The 23,537-nt window shown below is 46.0% G+C and overlaps 1 protein-coding gene across 1 annotated transcript in view; it reads right to left on the bottom strand.

Annotated features, from left to right (window-relative positions):
- Nucleotides 1-23,537, bottom strand: part of bmpr2b (bone morphogenetic protein receptor, type II b (serine/threonine kinase)) — a 156,315-nt gene that overhangs the window by 48,142 nt on the left and 84,636 nt on the right. The window contains exon 4 of the mRNA XM_067988231.1: nucleotides 12,392-12,502. Within this exon, the coding sequence (XP_067844332.1) occupies nucleotides 12,392-12,502 (111 nt within the window). The remainder of the gene's footprint in view (nucleotides 1-12,391; nucleotides 12,503-23,537) is intronic.

Below are 23,537 nucleotides of genomic sequence, written 5' to 3'. Positions count from 1 at the left end.
GTTAATTAGTAATCTCACAGTAAGGGATCCTCTGGGGAAGAGGGATCCTAATATGTTAGAATTTCACATTAAGTTCAAGAGTGACGTACTTAAGTCCGAAACTAGAGTCTTAAACTTAAACAAAGCCAACTACATAGGTATGAGGGGCGAGTTGGCTAAGGTTGATTGGGAAATTAAATTAAAAGATATGATGGTAGATAAGCAATGGCAAACATTTAAAGAAATATTTCATAATTCTCAACAAATATACATTCCATTGAGGAATAAAAACTCAGCGGGAAAAGTGATCTATCTGCGGCTAACTAAAGCAGTAGATTAAAAGAGGCACATAACATGCCAAGAAGAGTAGTAAGCCTGAGGATTGGCAGTTTTTGAAACCAGCAAAGGATGACCAAAAAATTGATAAAGAGGGAGAAAATAGAATGAGAGTAAACTAGCAAGAAATATATATACAGATTGTAAGAGCTTCTACAAGTAAAAAGGAAGAGAGTAGCAAAAGTAAACGTGGGTCTCTTAGAGGCTGAGACAAGAGAAATTATAATGGGGAATAAGGAAATGGCAGAGACGTTAAACAAATATTTTGTATCTGTTCACAGTAGAAGATCCAAAAAACATACCAGAAATAGTGGAGAACCAAGGGGCTAATGAGAGTGAGGAACTTGGAGAAATTAATGGGACTAAAAGCCAACAAATCCCCTGGACCTGATAGCCTACATCCTGGGGTTCTAAAAGAGGTGGCTGCAGAGATCGTGGATGCATTGGTTTTGATCTTCCAAAATTCCCTAGATTCTAGAACGGTCCCAGTGGATTGGAAGGTAGTAAATGTAATACCACTATTCAAGAAAGAAGGGAGAGAGAAAACAGGGAACGACAGGCCAGTTAGCCTGACATCAATCGTCGGGAAAATGCTGGAATCCATTATTAAGGAGGTAGTAACAGGGCACTTAGAAAATCATAATATGATTAGGCAGAGTCAACATGGTTTTATGAAAGGGAAATCGTGTTTGACAAATCTATTAGAGTTTTTTGAGGATGTAACTAGCAGGGTAGATAAAGGGGAACCAGTGGATGTAGTATATTTGGATTTTCAAAAGACATTCGATAAGGTGCCACACAAAAGTGTGTTACACAAGATAAGGGCTCATGAGATTGGGGGCAATACATCAGCATGGATAGAGGATTGGATAGCGGACAGAAAACAGAGAGGAGGGATAAACAGGTCATTTTCAAGTTGGCAGGCTGTAACTATTGGGGTGCCACATGGATCAGTGCTTGGGCCTCAGTTATTTACAATCTATATTAGTGACATAGATGAAGGGACCGAGTATAATGTATCCAAGTTTGCTGACGATACAAAGCTAGGTGGGAAAATAAGCTGTGAGGAGGACACAAAGAGCCTGCAAAGGGATAAAGACAGATTAAGTCTGTGGGCAAGAAGGTGGCACATGGAGTATAAAGTGAGGAAAAGGGAGGTTATTTATTCACTTTAGTAGGAAGAATAGAAAAGCAGGATTTGTTTAAATGATGAGAAACTATCAAATGTTGGTGTTCAGAGAGATTTGGGTGTCCTTGTATACGAAACACAGAAGGTCAATGGGAATCAGGGGGAAAACTCTCCAGTGGCTGGAGTCATACCTAGCACAAAGAAAGATGGTAGTGATTGTTGGAGGCCAATCATCTCAGCCCCAGGACATTGCTGCAGGAGTTCCTCAGGGCAGTGTCCTAGGCCCAATCATCTTCAGCTGCTTCATCAATGACTTTCCCTCCATCATAAGGTCAGAAATGGGGATGTTCGCTGATGATTGCACAGTTTTCAGTTGCATTCGCAACCCCTCAGATAATGAAGCAATCCGTGCCCGCATACAGCAAGACCAGGACAACATCCAGGCTTGGGCTGATGAGTGGCAAGTAACATTCGCACCAGACAAATATTCTAAACATTCACTCCCTTCACCACCGGCGCACCGTGGCTGCAGTGTGTACCATCTACAGGATGCACTGCAGCAATTCGCCAAGGCTTCTTCGACAGCACCTCACAAACCTGCAACCTCTACCACCAAGAAGGATAAGGGCAGCAGGCACATGGGAACAACACCACCTGCACATTCCCCTCCAAGTCACACACCATCCTGACTTGGAAATATGTCGCCGTTCCTTCATCGTCGCTGGGTCAAAATCCAGGAACTCTCTATCTAACAGCATTGTGGGAGAACCTTCACCACACAGGCTGTAGCCATTCAAGAAGGCGGCTCATCACCACCTTCTCAAGGGCAAATAGGGATGGGCAATAAACGCTGGCGTTGCCAGCGACGCCCACATCCCATGAACGAATAAAAACAAAAAGTTAACATGCAGGTACAGCAAGCAATTAGGAAGGCCTTTACTGCAAGGGGGTTGGAGTACAAGAGTAAGGAAGTCTTGCTGCAATTGTACAGGGCTTAAATGAGGCCACACTTGGAGTACTGTGTACAGTTTTGGTCTCCTTTCCTAAGGAAGGAAATACTTGCCTTAGAAGCAATGCAACGAAGGTTCGCTAGCTTGATCCCTGGGTTGAGAGGGTTGTCCTATGAAGAGAGGTTGAGTAGAATTGGCCTATACTCCCTGGCGTTTAGAAGAAACAAAGGTGATCTCATTGAAACATATAAGATTCTAGGAGGACTAGACAGGGTAGATGCTGAGAGGCTGTTTCCCCTGGCTGCAGAGTCTAGAACTAGGGGACATTTTCTCAGGATAAGGGGTCAGCCATTTAGGACTGAGATGAGGAGAAATTTCTTCACTCAGAGGGTTGTGAATCTTTGGAATTCTCTACCCCAAGAGGGCTGTGGTTGCTCTGCCATTGGGTATATTGAAGGTTGAGATCGATAGATTTTTGGACACTAAGGGAATCAAGGGATATGGGGATCGGGCGGGAAAGTGGAGTTGAGGTTGAAGATCAGCCATGATCTTATTGAAAGGCGGAGCAGGCTCGAGGGGATGTATGGCCTACTCCTGCTCCTATTTCTCATGTTCTTATGTTCCTGATCACTAACCAATGACTCCTGGATTGGCAGGGTACCCACTCTTGACCATCCTTCAGTGAGTTCTGCATGCATGAATGTCAAATGAGTAGAGGATAAGGCTCGGCTGTGGTGCCCTCATGATTGAGTAGAATGTCACTATCTAGAGTGCACATGAAGAATAGCCACTTGGACATCAGAAGGTGGACAGTCCCCATTGACCAGTATCAGAGAAAAGTCTGAATGCCTTCAGGGGAGGAAGCAATGACAACATTTCCAAGAACAATGACGATTCCTCTCAATCTATCTTTATGTTCATTTTTGCTTGTATTCCTTTGGAAACTATAGCAAATGGGTCTCAATCCCTCTGTGGCTCGGAAGAGAACTGCAGTAAATAGATTTAACTCTAAGCACTGAATTCCCATTGCATCATTTGACTTAAGACACCAGCTGAGGCTTTCTTTGCTAACATGTACAACTACCAGCAATCGCTTACACCCCTGAGCTTTCAGAAGACAAACAAAGCTTCCTTCAAAAAAAAACAAGCAACATTCTGTGAGCTGGGTGATGCCCAGGTGAGTGGATGAAAACTTTCTCTGCCTGCAAGGGTCCCATATGAAATGAGTTTGGCCAGTCTCCCAGTGGGCATGAGCCCACAGTGTAAGCCTGCCTCAAACTGGCACTAATTGGCAATCACACTCCGAGAAGCCACAGGATGACTGGTGTGGGAAATGGTGAAGTGTCAGACTGCAGTAGGAGCTTTCTTCTGAAGTTTAGTCTACGGTCCATGGTTTGGGCCGAGTAACGTGAGCTTATACCTAACCTGGTGGTGCTTCCTGCTAACACTGGGTACCTTTACTGGAAAGTGTTCCATTACCAGCACTACTACCACTCAGCTTAATGCACACAATATTCACAGTGATCCAATATTTACCTACACATTTTCTCTATATCTTTTACAAAGAATTACATCAAATCTAAAGCACAGAAACAGACCATTCCCCCCAACTGGCCTACGTCAGTATTTATACTCCAAATGAGCTTCCTCCCATTCAAATCACCTCTTCCCACCCTACTCCTGTATCTCTCATGTACCACCAAGCCTCTCCTTGAATGTATCAATGCTTTAACCAACTCACCACTCTCTGTGTAAAGAAATTCCTCCTAAATTCTTTATTTGATCTATGAGTGGCTAGCTTATATTTGTGCCCCCTTGTTCTGGACTCATTCACAAGTGAAAACAGTTTCTCCACATCCAACCTATCAAATTCTTTCATAATTTTGAAGGCCTCTATCAAGTCTCCTCTTAGACTTCTCTTTCCCACAGAAAAGAGCCCCAGCCTGCTCAATCTTTCCTGATAATTGCATCCTCTAACTTCTGGTAACATCCTTGTAAATCTTTTCTACACTTTCTCCAATGCTTCAATATTCTTTTTGTAATATGGAGACAACAATTACTCTCAGTATTCCAAATGTGGTCTAACCAAGATTCCATATAAATTTAAAATTATCTCCCTGGGATCCCCTTTAGAAATGATCTCCAGTACTTTGATTGCCCTCATTATGGCCTTACCAACTTGTGATGCTACTTTTAGTGATTTATGTATCTGAATTCCCACATTTCTTTGCTCCTATCCCATTTAGTTTCTTACCTTCCAAGGAATGAGTGGCCACCTTATTCCTCCTACCAAAATGAACCACCTACCATTTTGTTATATTGAATTTAACCTGCCAATTTCTTCATCCACTCTGCAAGCCTGTTTATGTATTTCTGTATTTTGGGTGCAGTCCTCCACATTATTAGCTATATGCACCCCCCCCCCCCACCCTTCCCGCAATTTGGTATCATCTGCAAATTTGTACACCATACCTCCAATTGTTGAGTCCAAATCATTAATTTATACGGTGATCAAGTGGCCCCAGCATGGATCCCTGCGGGATACCTTTTCCCATTTTCTGCTAGCTCGAGAAACTTCCCTTAATTCATACCCTCTGTTTTCTGATTTGCAGCCATCCTTCATTTTACATCTCTTCAGGTCTTCCTTGTGCCTCACACCAGATGGGAGTGGCTTTTCAGATGGCCACTCAAAGGTGGGTGAGAATCGCCAGGGGGACTCGCTGTCCAATTTTGTGCTGTCATTGTGAAGACAGCACTTAACTCTGGTCAGCAGGGCTGAGGTCATGAACCTGCCTTGCAGGGAATCATGGCAGAAAATCTGTGTCCATTATGTGGCACTTTAAAGCAACTATGCACTAAATAATTATTTTTCAAATATTCTCTCCTTTTGTCCAACGATCAGGGTTTCATGTTGGTAGGCAGTGGGACCTGATTGGCCTGTCAGTATTTGCTAATAAAACTCAAACATAGATGTCAGGAGGTGGTTCTTCTCCCAGACAATAGTGAACCTCTGGAACAGGCTGCCGGCTCGTGCGGTGGATGCCAATTTGCTGAATTCTTTCAAGCCAGAGTTGGACCTGTTTCTGGCTGAGGCGGAGATCACCTCTTACAAAACGTAGGAAATGTATAAAATTATCAGGGCCAGAATGATCTCTTGGACTAGTTTTGATCGCCTAATGAGTCGGGGAGGAATTTCCTAGATTTTCTTCCTCCCAAATCCTGGGTTTTTCACCTCTCCCAGGAGATCACATGATTTTGGGTGGTGTGGGGTGTGGAGTGTATATATTGTGATACACAAGGTATCACGATTGTGTGGGACAGGTTGGATGGACCAGAGGGTCTTTTCCTGTCCGTCATTGTTCATATGTTCATAGCCAGCAATCCTCCTCCAGCCCCCAGACAGCTCCGCTCAAGTTCATGGCTAATACACCAGAGAGGGTCCTGCTTTCCTCTCAACACACAGTCAGCATTAATAACCAGGATTGCTACTTTTATATATAGCAAGCAGGATCTTCCACCGGGATCCTGCCACTGTGTCTCTGTGTGAAAGGGTGGGGAGTTGGATGGTGTACAGTGTCTGTGTGAGAGGGTGGGGAGTTGGATGGGGTACAGTGTCTGTGTGAAAGGATGGGGAGTTGGATGGGGTACAGTGTCTGTGTGAAAGGGTGGGGAGTTGGATGGGGTTCAGTGTCTGCGTGAAAGAGTGGGGAGTTGGATGGGGTTCAGTGTCTGTGTGAAAGGGTGGGGAGTTGGATGGGGTACAGTGTGTGTGTGAAAGGGTGGGGAGTTGGATGGGGTACAGTGTCTGTGTGAAAGGGTGGGGAGTTGGATGGGGTACAGTGTCTGTGTGAGAGGGTGGGGAGTTGGATGGGGTACAGTGTCTGTGTGAAAGGGTGGGGAGTTGGATGGGGTACAGTGTCTGTGTGAAAGGGTGGGGAGTTGGATGGGGTACAGTGTGTGTGTGAAAGGGTGGGGAGTTGGATGGGGTACAGTGTGTGTGAGAGGGTGGGGAGTTGGATGGGGTACAGTGTCTGTGTGAAAGGGTGGGGAGTTGGATGGGGTACAGTGTGTGTGTGAAAGGGTGGGGAGTTGGATGGGGTACAGTGTCTGTGTGAAAGGGTGGGGAGTTGGATGGGGTACAGTGTGTGTGTGAAAGGGTGGGGAGTTGGATGGGGTACAGTGTGTGTGTGAAAGGGTGGGGAGTTGGATGGGGTACAGTGTGTGTGAGAGGGTGGGGAGTTGGATGGGGTACAGTGTCTGTGTGAAAGGGTGGGGAGTTGGATGGGGTACAGTGTGTGTGTGAAAGGGTGGGGAGTTGGATGGGGTACAGTGTCTGTGTGAAAGGGTGGGGAGTTGGATGGGGTACAGTGTGTGTGTGAAAGGGTGGGGAGTTGGATGGGGTACAGTGTCTGTGTGAAAGGGTGGGGAGTTGGATGGGGTACAGTGTGTGTGTGAAAGGGTGGGGAGTTGGATGGGGTACAGTGTCTGTGTGAAAGGGTGGGGAGTTGGATGGGGTACAGTGTCTGTGTGAAAGGGTGGGGAGTTGGATGGGGTACAGTGTCTGTGTGAGAGGGTGGGGAGTTGGATGGGGTACAGTGTCTGTGTGAAAGGGTGGGGAGTTGGATGGGGTACAGTGTCTGTGTGAGAGGGTGGGGAGTTGGATGGGGTACAGTGTCTGTGTGAGAGGGTGGGGAGTTGGATGGGGTACAGTGTGTGTGTGAAAGGGTGGGGAGTTGGATGGGGTACAGTGTGTGTGAAAGGGTGGGGAGTTGGATGGGGTACAGTGTGTGTGAAAGGGTGGGGAGTTGGATGGGGTACAGTGTGTGTGTGAGAGGGTGGGGAGTTGGATGGGGTACAGTGTGTGTGTGAAAGGGTGGGGAGTTGGATGGGGTACAGTGTGTGTGTGAAAGGGTGGGGAGTTGGATGGGGTACAGTGTCTGTGTGAAAGGGTGGGGAGTTGGATGGGGTACAGTGTGTGTGTGAGAGGGTGGGGAGTTGGATGGGGTACAGTGTGTGTGTGAGAGGGTGGGGAGCTGGATGGGGTACAGTGTGTGTGTGAGAGGGTGGGGAGCTGGATGGGGTACAGTGTGTGTGTGAGAGGGTGGGGAGTTGGATGGGGTACAGTGTCTGTGTGAGAGGGTGGGGAGTTGGATGGGGTACAGTGTCTGTGTGAAAGGGTGGGGAGTTGGATGGGGTACAGTGTCTGTGTGAAAGGGTGGGGAGTTGGATGGGGTACAGTGTGTGTGTGAGAGGGTGGGGAGTTGGATGGGGTACAGTGTCTGTGTGAAAGGGTGGGGAGTTGGATGGGGTACAGTGTCTGTGTGAAAGGGTGGGGAGTTGGATGGGGTACAGTGTGTGTGTGAGAGGGTGGGGAGTTGGATGGGGTACAGTGCCTGTGTGAGAGGGTGGGGAGTTGGATGGGGTACAGTGTGTGTGTGAGAGGGTGGGGAGTTGGATGGGGTACAGTGTGTGTGTGAGAGGGTGGGGAGTTGGATGGGGTACAGTGTCTGTGTGAGAGGGTGGGGAGTTGGATGGGGTACAGTGTCTGTGTGAGAGGGTGGGGAGTTGGATGGGGTACAGTGTCTGTGTGAGAGGGTGGGGAGTTGGATGGGGTACAGTGTCTGTGTGAAAGGGTGGGGAGTTGGATGGGGTACAGTGTGTGTGTGAGAGGGTGGGGAGTTGGATGGGGTACAGTGTGTGTGTGAAAGGGTGGGGAGTTGGATGGGGTACAGTGTCTGTGTGAAAGGGTGGGGAGCTGGATGGGGTACAGTGTCTGTGTGAGAGGGTGGGGAGTTGGATGGGGTACAGTGTCTGTGTGAGAGGGTGGGGAGTTGGATGGGGTTCAGTGTCTGTGTGAAAGAGTGGGGAGTTGGATGGGGTACAGTGTCTGTGTGAGAGGGTGGGGAGTTGGATGGGGTTCAGTGTCTGTGTGAAAGGGTGGGGAGTTGGATGCGGTACAGTGTCTGTGTGTGAGAGGGTGGGGAGTTGGATGGGGTACAGTGTGTGTGTGAGAGGGTGGGGAGTTGGATGGGGTACAGTGTCTGTGTGAAAGGGTGGGGAGTTGGATGGGGTACAGTGTGTGTGTGAAAGGGTGGGGAGTTGGATGGGGTACAGTGTCTGTGTGAGAGGGTGGGGAGTTGGATGGGGTACAGTGTCTGTGTGAAAGGGTGGGGAGTTGGATGGGGTACAGTGTCTGTGTGAGAGGGTGGGGAGTTGGATGGGGTACAGTGTGTGTGTGAAAGGGTGGGGAGTTGGATGGGGTACAGTGTGTGTGTGAGAGGGTGGGGAGTTGGATGGGGTACAGTGTGTGTGTGAAAGGGTGGGGAGTTGGATGGGGTACAGTGTCTGTGTGAAAGGGTGGGGAGTTGGATGGGGTACAGTGTCTGTGTGAGAGGGGGGGAGTTGGATGGGGTACAGTGCCTGTGTGTGAAAGGGTGGGGAGCTGGATAGGGTACAGTGTCTGTGTGTGAAAGGGTGGGGAGTTGGATGGGGTACAGTGTCTGTGTGAGAGGGTGGGGAGTTGGATGGGGTACAGTGTGTGTGTGAGAGGGTGGGGAGTTGGATGGGGTACAGTGTGTGTGTGAAAGGGTGGGGAGTTGGATGGGGTACAGTGTCTGTGTGAGAGGGTGGGGAGTTGGATGGGGTACAGTGTCTGTGTGAAAGGGTGGGGAGTTGGATGGGGTACAGTGTGTGTGTGAGAGGGTGGGGAGTTGGATGGGGTACAGTGTGTGTGTGAGAGGGTGGGGAGTTGGATGGGGTACAGTGTGTGTGTGAAAGGGTGGGGAGTTGGATGGGGTACAGTGTGTGTGTGAAAGGGTGGGGAGCTGGATGGGGTACAGTGTGTGTGTGAGAGGGTGGGGAGTTGGATGGGGTACAGTGTGTGTGAAAGGGTGGGGAGTTGGATGGGGTGCAGTGTCTGTGTGAGAGGGTGGGGAGTTGGATGGGGTACAGTGTGTGTGTGAAAGGGTGGGGAGTTGGATGGGGTACAGTGTGTGTGTGAAAGGGTGGGGAGTTGGATGGGGTACAGTGTGTGTGTGAGAGGGTGGGGAGTTGGATGGGGTACAGTGTCTGTGTGAAAGGGTGGGGAGTTGGATGGGGTACAGTGTCTCTGTGAACTGGACCCAGAAGAGGTAGAGTGCTTTTGTGAACTGGTCTGATGGGGGTTGGGGGGAGGGTTGGATTTGGGAGAGTGACTGCTGTGGCAATTATTGGCGAAGTGATGGTCTGGTTAGTTGGCTGAATTCCAAATCTCACTTTGTTTTTCTTTTTTATGATTAAAAATCAATTAATTGTGAAGTATAAAGTGCTTCAAGTGAGCCTGAATGAATTGTTTTTAATGTAAAAATTGAAGATTTTCCAAGGGAGCTAGCCCCAGCACCAATTCAATGATTTCAACATCTGGATTTCCCTTTCAGGGTTTTTTCATATCCTTATGTTTTTCTACCTCCAAATATGTGAAGGAATGTTGTGTCTACATACAACTGAAATTACAAATCCCTTGGAACTAATGCCCTAGGCTTACACTGACGGCTCCTCCTGGGTTGTCAACTTTCCTGAAGCTGTTGGTAGTTTTCTAGGTTGGCATGTGTAAGTCCCAAAGCTGCTCCCTAGTTTAGGGGGAACTGACACTGAGACCAACCGTTGCGTCCGCACACCAGCCTGGCCGAGGACAGGAGCAGAAACCATTTACACCACTACCTCGATTGAAGTCGGACAACTCAGCACAGCCCACGATTGAATCTGGCACCTTCTCAGTCGCATGGCTAAGTTATGAAGTGATATTATTATAACCACGCCACATCTGGCTGGTCTGGCCTGAATCCACAGCTCCTGACCAGAATGTGTGATTTGACCACTAGATGGTGGTGTAGCAATATGGAGGTGTTTCCTCTTTCTCAGACATTGATTTTGGCCCAGGAAATTCCTTGCACTCAGGAAAGCCTTGGGTGTGTATCAGCAATAACCAGGCTTCCATTCTGAATGTTGGTGAAATGCATTTACTAAATGCTATCCAACTCCCCACTCTCTCCTTAATGGGCAGTTTTTCTGAGTGTTGCACAGGGTTCAGTTCTGGGTTATATCAATGATTTGGATATAGGCCTAGAGGGAGTTATGTCAACATTTGCAGATGACACCAAAATAGGAGGTATAGTTAATTCTTGTACTGAACTACAGGATATTAAAGGCAGCACTTCAGGTTGGTCAGGCTGTGAAAAAAGCCAATGGCATTCTAGGTTTTATCACAAGAGGTGTAGAATATAAAAGCCATGAGGTAATGATGATCCTATATTAAACCCTGATTAAAAACTGAGGTAGAATGCTGTGTGCAGTACGGGGCTCCTCACTGCAGAAAGGATATTGAGGCTTTAGAGAGGATACAATGTAGATTCACTGAGATTATGCCTGGTATGAAGAAATATAAATACAAAGAAAGACTTCAAGAAATCGGGGCTTTTTTCATAAGAACAACGCAGATTACAGGGCAATATGATAGAAGTGTTTAGAATGATGAAAGGGTGGGACAGGGTAGATAGAATCAGACTGTTTCCAGTAGTTGAGGGTCTAGAATGAGGGACCGTAGATATAAGATTAAATGTAAGAGATTTAGAACAGAGGGCAGGAGAAACTTCTTTATAGAGAGAGTTGTGAAGTTATCGAATTCACTCCCAGGGTTAGTGGTTGAGGCAGAAACTATGTCAACATTCAAGATTAGATTGTAAACAATTTTACAACACCAAGTTATAGTCCAGCAATTTTATTTTAAATTCACAAGCTTTCGGAGGCTTCCTCCTTCCTCAGGTACCTGAGGAAGGAGGAAGCCTCCGAAAGCTTGTGAATTTAAAATAAAATTGCTGGACTATAACTTGGTGTTGTAAAATTGTTTACAATTGTCAACCCCAGTCCATCACCGGCATCTCCACATCAAGATTAGATTGGGCAGGGAGTTGAAGGAAAATGGGTTGAAGGGATAGAGAAACAGGGCGGATAAATGTGATTCAGAGTATTTGCTCATGTGGAAGGTAAACGCTGATATGGACTGTTTGGGCCGAATGGCCTATTTCCGTGTTTTATTTCTATGTATTTCAATGTACTTATTAATACGTTCAAAAATAAACTCTTCTAATCACTCAGTGGATAAATGCACACCCAGGGTTTTACTAAGACATACAGACCAGGAAGGTCTCTGGTTCAATCACTGTTTTGTTTAGTTGTTGGGGTGGTACAATTGGTCGGCCAAGGAAGATGGAAAAAAATCTCCCGAATCTCCTGCTCCTGATTGTTAACCAGTAACTTGTCACAGGAAAGTTCCTGTGTGTGAATGTAGGGTGAGAACAGGATCAAGCTCGGCTCTACAAGCAGAGGCTCACTGCCTAGGTTTATACATGAAGAAAGGCTACTTGGGTGAGATATTGGAGGACAGCTGGTAACTGTGGAATTGTACCTGAGCAGAAGTCACCACCGAAGGGAGGGAAGGAGGATGGCAGAGAACTGAAATGGCAAGTGACAGGGAGCTTGATGTTGCACGTGTTTTTTTTTTCTTCTTTACCCTTCCCCCTTTTTCTTATTCTGTTCCTTTTTAAATGCTGTCCATCTGTAATATATTCCAGTCCTGAGGAAGGGTCTTTAGACCTGAAACATCGACTGACTGACTTCTGTTTCTCTACAGCTGCTGCCTGACCTGCTGAGTACTTCCAGCTTTTTCAGTGTATACTTAGAACGCGCCCGTGCTTTGCACGCACAGTTTGGGTGAGGACAGGGTCTGGCTTGGCTGTGATGCCTGCGTAGTAAAATAGCCTACCAGCACTCGAGTGAAGAATGGCCACTTGGATGGGGCCGGGCGGCTGCTGGTGCCTGTGGAATCAGCGAGGAGTCACCATCTTCAGGAGAAGGAGTGGGGGGGGTGGGTGTTGGAGTGGAGAAACTTGGCAGAGGGGAAAGGACCACTGTTACATGACACATACATTTTTCAGGAGGGAGGTTCACTGCAAACACTCACCTGCAAGCATTCTATACCCAAAGAAGAAAGCTGCGATCAGGACAGCTACAACAGACACAGACGCCAAGGCAATTACAATCGTCTCCTCCTTATAGTGTGGTCTCCAAGTACCTAGAACACAAAAAGACAAACACCCATCAGTGTTGTCACTCATCTCAGTTAGCTTATTGGTACCAATATACTATATTGTTTTCAAATCCCTTCATGGCCTCGCCCCTCCCTATCTCTGTAACCTCCTCCAGCCCTACAACCCTCCAACCCTCAGATCTCTGCGCTCCTCCAATTCTGGCCTCTTACGCATCCCTGATTTTAATCACTCTGCGGTTGGCGGCCGTGCCTTCAGCTGCCTAGGCCCTAAGCTCTGGAATTCCCTCCCTAAACCTCTCCGCCTCGCTCTCCTCCTTTAAGACGCTCCTTAAAACCTACCTCTTTGACCAAGCTTTTGGTCACCTGTCCTAATATTCTGTGGCTCGGTGTCAAATTTTGTTTGATAATCGCTCCTGTGACGTTTTACTATGTTAAAGGTGCTATATAAATGCAAGTTGTTGTTGTTACATATAAAAACTTTAATGTGTCAATAAGACATAATTGCATTCGTGTAGCATCTTATTACATCTCTCAGAAACATCCCAAAGCTTCACATACCATGAACCACATTGCGCAGTCACTGTTGTTATAGCAGGAAGCACGGCAGCCTTTTTTCACACAAGCAACAAGAGAGAATTTGTTTTGGGTGCTCTTAGTTGAGGGAGGAATGTTCTCCACGACACTGTGAAAGCTGCTGGCTCCTCTTTGAATAGTGCCCTGGGATCATTGATGCCCCTTGAACTGCTGGAACAGGCAGACGGCACCACAGTTTCTGAAGGCAGCACCTCAGGCAATGCAGCACACCGAGTGAGAGTGCCACTAACTGAGCCAAGCTGGCATGTAATTAATTCGTCAGCAGTAACAGACCTCTACCTACCAGTATTTCACCCTAGAGTTATACAGCTCAAAGTGCTCTCTTCAGACACACCCAAAGTTTTGGAAAGACAGAATCGATAACTGTGCTGCTGGTTATTTTTTCATAGTTCAAGTAGACACGGTATGAAGATTTCACGTACACACCACTTTTCGTTACTGACCCATCTATATATCTGCACAAAGTGAACATCTGAGACAGTTGAGACCACATAAAATGATATAGGTCTCGCCAAAGGAAATAGCAAGTCTTGCCTGCTATTAAAAACTATAATGCGTCTCATAAACCGGCAGCAAGTTTGCTAATCTCTGGGTCGTAATGCTGACTTGCCAACTGCATGCCTACCAGATCCAGTGCCAGAGCTGCCCATTGAGCTGCCAGCTAGCACAGTTGACTGAGCTCAGTTATTTCCTGGTGAGGACTTTAGATGGAATGGTCATAGGGTGGGCAGCAAGGTGTTCCAACAGTTGGGTGGGATGGTTGAAACTGACATCATCAAAAAGCTCTCCTTTTGGCACTGAGCCACCCAGACCGGAAGGTCCCGTGTCTGAGTCCCGCTTTGTGCTGAATCAGCTTGTCACAGCAGCAGGGGATGCAACTATTGGGTTCACATCGCTGAACTAATGTGAGGGGAGAAAAATCAGCCATTTTACAGTGTGGTCGTGAGGCATATTGCTGCTAATAACGTGTGAGAAAAATCAAACCAGTAGAAAAGAACTAAGATAGTTCTTTTAGCGCCTTTCACGTCCTCAGGACGTCCCAAAGCTCTTTACAGCCAATGAAGTACTTTTGAAGTGTAGTCACTGTTGTAATGTAGGAAATTTGCGCACAGCAAGATCCCACAATGAGATAATGACTAGATCTTTTTTTTTTAGTGACGTTGGTTTAACGATAAATATTGACCAGGACAACGGGGAGAAATCCCCTGCACTTTAACGTTGTGCAATGCACAGATATATCAACACAGACTGGCAACTAAACCTGGGATGTTTGATCGATAATGTTTTACATTCTCCAATTGGCAGTGCCGTTAGCCACCTGGGTACCTCTGTGGATTAGTACTTTGGGTCCAAGGTCCACTATGGAGGAGGCAAGGGAAAAATTAGACAATGCGCTCAAGTCTCTGGTGTGGGGCTTGAATCCATAACCTTTTGAGTCAGAGGGAAGGGTGCTACCATTGTGCTAAGGCTGACACCAATAAGACTGAGGAAGGTAAGGAGTTCTACAACTTTGAGGGCCTGGGGAAGAATGAGCTACAGTAAATAATTGTTTTGATTGTATATGAACTCCAGTTGATGTTTCTTCTCTCTAGTAAAGGAACAATGAAGCCAGCTGTCATGCACTATCCTACTGACCCCCTCGCAGAGATCTTGCTGGTCTGCAGTATTTAACATCACTACGAGCAGAATCCTTAGCCGCTGTGACATTGAGTTGAGCTCACAGAATCCATTTTGTGTTTCAGAACCAGCTATCAATTCAAAATGCATCGCCATTCAACAGCTGCGCTGTAAATATAATATATAGACATACATGGCTTCAGGGATAAAAATTCTCCATATGATCCTATGGGTTTGGGAAAGTTTCCAGGACCCAGTCCCAGCTCCAAGCTGGATACACAAATGCATAGCCTCGCTACAAACAATGAAGAGGGATCAAAGGAGCAGACTCTTTAAAGGGATTGGCAGCCTTGGGTATTGCAGGAAATAGAAATGTTTCTTTGGCTATACTGTCCACAATGCACCGTTCAGGGCTCTAGTTCACTTCAAAAAGTCTGTATGTGTGTATTTTTGTTCACGGATCCTGGTATCCAGCAGTATTTGAAAGAGGAACCTCTCGCAGCATCAAAAAAAAGATTTTCAGTGCTCACATTATTCACTTTCCAAGAGACACAAAAAGAAAGCACAGCGGAGAGACTGAGACACAGAGCATCACACAGACATACCATACACGCATACAAATAAACAGAAACAGAAAATAAAGTAAGAGAGCAAGAAAAAGGGACAGTGTACGAATAAGATAGAGAGACACGAGGAGCAGACACTCAATCAATGAAAGACAAAGGGGACAGACAGAGACTCAAAGATAGAGAGGGAGAAGCATGTAAGACACACTATCATCTGGCCCCAGGTTCAATTCCCAGTCTGTGCTAAATTAGCTGATCTTAGATGGGTTCATGATTGCTATCTGGTGACCTTCTGTTTAAAGTGCGTGTGCGGCCATTGGGTGAGAAGAAAGACTGGGATCAGCTAGGAACTATCTGTGGTCAAACAGCCTGCTGACATTAAGCCTAGCTTTTCCGTTCAGCATTCTTGTAACATTGACAGTAACCTGTCTTAAAAAGATGGGTTAACATGGATCAGAAAATGTAGACTATACTTTCTAGGCTCATACATGAAGCCTCTTGGATAAGGCACCACAGAGGTACCTCCTTCAGCAGAAGGAAAGAAAAATGATGGAGCAAAATAAATTAACTGCTTTAGATGAGAGTCTTATACTTTAGGGGTGGGAGGAATTTGTTCTGATCTCTGGTGTTGCTTGAAGTTTGGAGAGTGTTCTAATAGGAAATGAATGTTTACTCTACTGCTCAGGCCATTAATACATAGGGAGTGTTCTAATACATACTTCAGAGCAGTTCTGAGGGAGTGCTACACTGTAGAAGATGCTGTTTTATAGATGAGATGTTAAACCGAGACTCCATCTGCCCTCTCAGGTGGATGGAAACGATCCCATCGCACTATTTGAAGAAGAATGCAGGAGTTCTCCCTGGTGTCCTGGCCAATATTTATCCCTCAACCAACATCACTAAAAAACAGATTAGCTAATCATTTATTTCACTGCTGTTTGTGGGACCTAATTGTATGCAAATTGACTGCTGTATTTGCCTACATAATAATATTTCAGGTCATGGAAGGTGATATGTAAATGCAAGTTCTTTCTTTACTTTATTTCCTGTTAATTGGGAGCATTCCTTCACAAAATGAGCACTTCTGTTGCCAATAGTTGAGGTTTTTGCTCCTAAACGTAATACAATCCAGAGCAGTCCTAATGGCTGGATTAATAAGGACACCATGTAACTAAGCCATATAGACCAGTAGATCCAGGTCTGATCTCTGGGCTGCTCTCAGCTCGGGCCCCAGTAGGCTTGTGGCAATTGGAACAGCCTAGAGAACAGCTGGGGCTCTTGCTCCTGATGACTGTCCAGTATGAGGATGCCAGACAAACATAGCAGCTGTGACGCTCCCCACAATTGAATAATCTGCCAGTGCTCAATATATAGGCTCAGATATGATGATCGGCTGCTTTACTGCATTACTGGGAGGTCACTGGCACCCCTCGGACCATTCCTAGCAAGTGTCTGCACTTTTGAGAGGACAGAAGAAAACTGGGTGGGAAGAATTTAAAAAAAGATTATCCCTGCCCTCAGGGAGGAGTCTGCTTCATAACCAGAAACAGATGCAGTAAAACTACTCATTTGAAATGGTTCACAACGTGTAGCCAAACTTGAGTGAGGTGGAGTCACACTCCAATATCCCTTTGAAGGACTGCTGTGGAACAGACGACCAACACATTACAGAGCAGTGGGGATGCCGGCATTATTGAAGTTTGGATAAGAATTTCTGCGACATCCTTTGAAGATAAAAATTCTGAATTGAGGCCAGATCAGAAACCCAGTCTAACAGAGGCTAAGAATGCCATTTGCTTTGTGTGTGTGGCAGGCAGTTTACTTCATGCAGTACCCCAGTAAGATGTGCTTGTCACACTCGGTACAGTGGAGCACACAGTGCATTTCCTAGTTGCTTTAGATGCCAAGCAATGCTTCATTTCTTTCAACACTTTCATTTGTCACATAGTGCTGACATCACAAAGCTGGCTCACTCTCCTTCCTGTCACATGATGCCAACATCACAGCTGTCTCACTCTCCTTCCTGTCACATGATGCCGACATCACAGCTGTCTCACTCTCCTTCCTGTCATGTGACGTTCCACATCCATGAGGACGGCCTCAACCGGGATCTTGGGTTCATGTCACGCTACACGTAACCCCACCAGCGAAAAAAAGTTATCTGTTTTTAATACAATGGGTCATTCTCTCCCTTTCAGATGTTTCTCTCTCTCTGTCTTTTGTTCTGGCCGCTTGTATATTCGGTGGTCCTGTATGTAATGTCGCTCTGTCTGAACACTTTGATTGCCTTGACAACGGGCAGTTGGAAAGATTATCTGTAATCACCAGGCATTGTTCTCTGACTATAAATGCGGTAACGTTCGAGGAATCCCACACTTCACCTGACGAAGGAGAAAGCGTCCGAAAGCTTGTGATTTTCAAATAAAACTGTTGTAAGATTCCTTACATCATGTGATGCTGACATCGCAGAGCTGTTTCACTCTCCTTCCTGGCTACGACAATATCCCGGCTATAGTGCTGAAGACTTGTGCTAAGCTGTTCCAGTACAGCTACAACAATAGGAGCTACCCGACAATGTGAAAAATTGCCCAGGCATGTCCGGTCCACAAAAGGACAAATCTAACCTGGCCAATTATTGTCCAATCAGTCTATTCTCAATCATCAGCAAAGTGATGGAAGGAATCGTCAACAGTGCTATCAAGCGGCACTTACTCACTGATGCTCAGTTTGGGTTCTACCAGAGCCACTCATCTCCAGACCTCATTACAGCCTTGGTCCAAACATGGACACAAGACGTGAATACCGGTGGTGAGGTGAGTTGAGAGTGACTGTCTGGACATTAAAGCAGCATTTGATCAAGTATGGCACCAAGGAGCCCTAGTAAAACTGAAGTCAATGGGGATCAGGGGGAACACTCTCCATACCTGGCACAAAGGAAGATAGCTGTGGTCGGTGGAGGTCAATCATCTCAATCCCAGTGTCCTTGGCCCATCTAACTTCAGCTGCTTTCTCAATGACCTTCCCTCCATCATAATGTCAGAAGTGGGGATGTTCACTGATGATTGCACAGTGTTCAGCTCCATTTGCAATTCCTCGGATAATGAAGCAGTCCGTGCCCGCATGCAGCAAGACCTGGACAACATCCAGGCTCGGGCTGATAAGTGGCAAGTAACATTCGACCCAGACAAGCGCCTGACAATGTCCATCTCCAACAAGAGTCTAACCACCTCCCCATGTCATTCAATGGCATTACCATTGCTGAATCCCCCAACATCAACATCTTGGGGGTCACCATTGACCAGAAACTTAACTTGACCAGCCATATAAATGCCGTGGCTACAAGAGCAGGTCAGAGGCTGGGTATTCTGCGGCGAGTGACTTACCTCCTGACTCCCCAAAGCCTCTCTTACCACCTACAAGGCACAAGTCAGGGGTGTGCTGGAATACTCTCCACTTACCTGGATGGGTGCAACTACATAAAAGAAGCTCGATGCCATCATGGAAACACCAACAACCCCAAGTTCCCCTCCAAGTCACACACCATTCAGACTTGGAAATATATCGCCATTCCTTCATTGTCACTGAGTCAAAATCCTGGAATTCCAGTTCAAGAAAGCCCACCACCTTCTCAAGGGCAATTACAGATGGGCAATAAATGTCCGTCTTGCCAACGACATCCACATCCGAGAATTAATTTTTTTAAAAAGCGGGAGCCAATTTGCACACAGCAAGGTCCCTCAAAAAGCATTAAAATAAATGACCAAATCATCTGTTTTTTTAGGTGTTGCTTGAGGGATAAACGTTGACCGGGATACAGGGGGAACTCCCCTGCTCTTCCTCGAATAGTGCCATGAGATCTTTAAGGTCCACCCAAGAGGGACTCGGTTTAACGTCTCATCCAAATGACGGCACCTCCAACAGTGCAGCACTCCCTCAGTACTGCACTGAAGTTCCAGCTTAGATTATGTGCTCAAGTCTCTGGAGTCGGGCTTGAACCCCTAACCTTCTGATTCAGAGGCGAGAGAGATACCACTAAGCCAAGGCAGTGGAGAAATTCTGAACTCAGGTGCATGACCAGCACTAGGGCGAGGACACTGGAAAATCCCCAGAATAGCCCATACACCAACCTTGCACCAGGATCACGCAACCCGATGTTTCATGGTCAGGTTGTGCTGGATGCTGTCACTGACAGTGTATAAGGGGTTCGCTACATAGAATTACACAGAAACAGCCCTTCGGCCCAACATTCAGTATATGCCGGTGTTAATGCTCCACACGAGCCTCCTCCCACCCTACTTCATCTACCTCTATCAGCATACCCTTCTTTTCCTTTCTCCCTCATGTGTTTATCGAGCTTTCCCTTAAATGCATCTATGCTATTTACCTCAACTACTTCTTGTGGTAGCAAGTTCCACATTCAAACCAATCTCTGAGTAAAGAAGTTCCTTCTGAATTACCTATTGGATTTATTAATGAATCTCTTATGTTTATGGCCCCAAGTTCTGGTCTCCCCCGCAAGTGGAAACATCTTCTCTACGTCTACCCTTTCAGAATCTTAAAGACCTCTATCAGGTCACCCCTCAGTCTTCTCTTTTGAAGAGAAAAGAGCCCCAGCCTGTTCCATCTTTCCTGAAAGGTATATTCTCTCAGTTCTGGTATCATCCAAGTAAATCTTTTTGCACCTTCTCCGGTGCCTCTATGTCCTTTTGATAATATGGAGACCAGAATTGAGCACAGTATCCAAGTGTGGTCCAACAAAGTTTGTATACAAGTTTAACATAACTTCCCTGCTTTTCAATTCTATCCCTCTAGAAATGAACCCCAAAGCTTGGTTTGCTTTTTTAATGGCCTTATCAACCTGTGTCGCTACTTTTAGTGACTAGTGTATCTGTACCCCCAAATTCCTCTGCTCCTCTACCCCATTCAGGCTCTTATTTTTCAAGGAGTATGTGGCTTCCTTATTCTTCCCACTAGAATCATAGAAAGGTTACAGCACGGGAGGAGGCCATTTGGCCATCAAGTCCGCGCCGGCCCCATGCAAGAGCAATCTAGCTAGTCCCACTCCCCCACCCTATCCCTGTAGCCCTGCAAATTTTTTCCTTTCAAGTACTTATCCAGTTCCCTTTTGAAGGCCATGATTGAATCTGCCTCCACCACCCCCTTGGGCAGTGCATTCCAGATCCTAACCACTCGCTGTGTAAAAGTTTTTCCTCATGTCACCTTTGGTTCTTTTGCCGGTCTTGACCCTTCTGCCAATGGGAACAGTTTCTCTCTATCTACTCTGAATAGAAACTTCATGATTTTGAATATCTCTATCAAATCTCCTCGCAACCGTCTCTGTTCCAAGGAGCACAACCCCAGCTTCTCCAGTCTATTCACGTAACTAAAGTCCCTCATCCCTGGAATCATTCTAGTAAATCTCGTCTGCACCCTCTCTAAGGCCTTCACATCTTTACTACAGTGCAGTGCCTAGAACTGGACACAATACCCCAGTTGTGGCCCAATCAGTGTTTTATAAAGGTTCATCATGACTTCCATACTTTTGTACTCTATGCCTCTATTTATAAAGCCCTTGATCCCATATGCTTTTTTAACCACTTTCTCAACCTGTCCTGCCATCCTAAACAATTTGTGCGCATTTACTCCCAGATCTAAGTTTGCAGATGATACAAAGTTTGCAGATGATACAAAGATGGGAGGGAAAGTGGAGAGTGAGGAGGACATAAAAAACCTACAAGGGGATATAGACAGGCTGGGTGAGTGGGCGGAGATTTGGCAGATGCAATACAATATTGGAAAATGTGAGGTTATGCACTTTGGCATGAAAAATCAGAGAGCAAGTTATTATCTTAATGACGAGAAACTGGAAAGTACTGCAGTTCAAAGGGATCTGGGGGTCCTAGTGCAAGAAAATCAAAAAGTTAGTATGCAGGTGCAGCAGGAGATCAAGAAGGCCAACGGAATGTTGGCTTTTATTGCTAGGGGGATAGAATATAAAAACAGGGAGGTATTGCTGCAGTTATATAAGGTATTGGTGAGACCGCACCTGGAATACTGCATACAGTTTTGGTGTCCACACTTAAGAAAAGACATACTTGCTCTCGAGGCAGTACAAAGAAGGTTCACTCGGTTAATCCCGGGGATGAGGGGGCGGACGTATGAGGAGAGGTTGAGTAGATTGGGACTCTACTCATTGGAGTTCAGAAGAATGAGGGGCGATCTTATTGAAACATGTAAGATTGTGAAGGGGCTTGATCGGGTGGATGCGGTAAGGAAGTTCCCAAGGATGGGTGAAACTAGAACTACGGGGCATAATCTTAGAATAAGGGGCTGCTCTTTCAAAACTGAGATGAGGAGAAACTTCTTCACTCAGAGGGTAGTAGGTCTGTGGAATTTGCTGCCCCAGGAAGCTGTGGAAGCTACATCATTAAATAAATTTTAAACAGAAATAGACAGTTTCCTAGAAGTAAAGGGAATTAGGGGTTACGGGGAGCGGGCAGGAAATTGGACATGAATTTAGATTTGAGGTTAGGATCAGATCAGCCATGATCTTATTGAATGGCGGAGCAGGCTCAAGGGGCCAATTGGCCTACTCCTGCTTCTATTTCTTATGTTCTTATCTCTGTTCCTGTACCCCTTTTAGAGTTGTGCCCTCTAGTTTATATCACCTCCCCTAGTTCTTCCTACCGAAATGAATCACTTTGCATTTTTCTGCATTAAATTTCATCTGCCACGTGTCCGTCCATGCCACCAGCACGTCTATATCCTCTTGAAGTCTATCACTATCCTCCTCACTGTTTACTACCCTTCCAAGTTTTGTGTCATCTGCAAATTTTGAAATTGTGCCATGTACACCCAAGTCCAAGTCATTAATATATATCAAGAAATGCATTGACCCCTAGAGAACATCACTGTACACCTCCCTCCAGTCCGAAAAACAACCGTTCACCGCTACTCTCTGTTTCCTGTCACTTAGAAAATTCTGTATCCATGTTGCTACTGCCCCCTTTATTCTATGGGCTGCAATCTTGACGACTTTTGGATTCCCTTTTATGTTGGCCACCAGTCTATTCTCATACTCTCTCTTTGCCCCTCTTATTTCCTTTTTCACTTCCCCTCTGAACTTTCTATATTCTGCCTGGTTCTCACTTGTGTTATCAACCTGACATCTGTCATACGCCCCTTTTGAAAGTCCATATACACCACATCAACTGCATTGCCCTCACCTACCCTCTCTATTACCTCATCAAAAAACTCAGGTTTGTTGAACACGATTTAACTTTAACAAATCCGTGCTGGCTTTCCCTAATCAATCCACACTCGTCCAAGTGACAGTTAACTCTGTCCCGGATTATCGTTTCTAAAAGTTTCCCCACCACTGAGGTTAAACTGACTGGCCTATAGTTGTTGGGTTTATCCTTACACCCTTTTTTGAACAAGGGTGTAACATTTGCAATTCTCCAGTCCTCTGGCACCACCCTCCGTATCTACCCTTACTTCCCTCAGCAACCTAAGATGCATCCCATCCGGACCGGGTGACTTATCTACTTTAAGTACAGCTAGCCTTTCAAGTACCTCCTCTTTATCAATTTTTAGCCCATCCAATATCTCAATTATATCTTCCTTTACTGAGACTGTGGCAGCATTTTCTTCCTTGGTAAAGACAGATGCAAAGTACTCATTTAGTACCTCGGCCATTCCCTCTGCCTCCATGAAGGATACGGTAGCGTAGTGGTTATGTTACTGGGCTAGTAATCCAGAGGCCTGGACTAAAATCCAGAGTCACGAGTTCAAATCCCGCCACGGCAGCTGGCGAATTTAAATTCAATTAATTAAATAAAAATCTGGAATTAAAATACTAGTATCAGTAATGATAGCCATGAAACGTAAAAAAAAACCCATCTGGTTCACTAATGTCCTTTAGGGAAGGAAACCTGCCGTCCTTACCCGGTCTGGCCTATATGTGACTCCAGACCCACAGCAATGTGGTTGATTCTTAATTGCCCTCTGAAATGGCCTAGCAAGCCACTCAGTTGTAAAAAAATCTCGCTAGGGATGGGCAATAAATGCCGGCCTTGCCAGCGACGCCCACATCCCGTGAACGAATAAAAAAAAAGAGAAGATCTCCTCTATGGTCCCTAATCGGCCCCACCCCTCTGCTTACTACTCATTTACTGTTTATGTACCTGTAGAAGACTTTTGGATACCCTTTTATGTTGGCCGCCAGTCTATTCTCTTACTCTCTCTTTGCCCCTCTTATTTCCTTTTTCACTGCTCCTCTG

The sequence above is a fragment of the Heptranchias perlo genome, chromosome 7 (genome assembly GCF_035084215.1).
Source record: "Heptranchias perlo isolate sHepPer1 chromosome 7, sHepPer1.hap1, whole genome shotgun sequence".
Classification (NCBI taxonomy): domain Eukaryota; kingdom Metazoa; phylum Chordata; class Chondrichthyes; order Hexanchiformes; family Hexanchidae; genus Heptranchias; species Heptranchias perlo.
The sequence above is the reverse complement of the archived record's forward strand: the minus strand, read 5'-3'. Positions and strand labels throughout refer to the sequence as shown.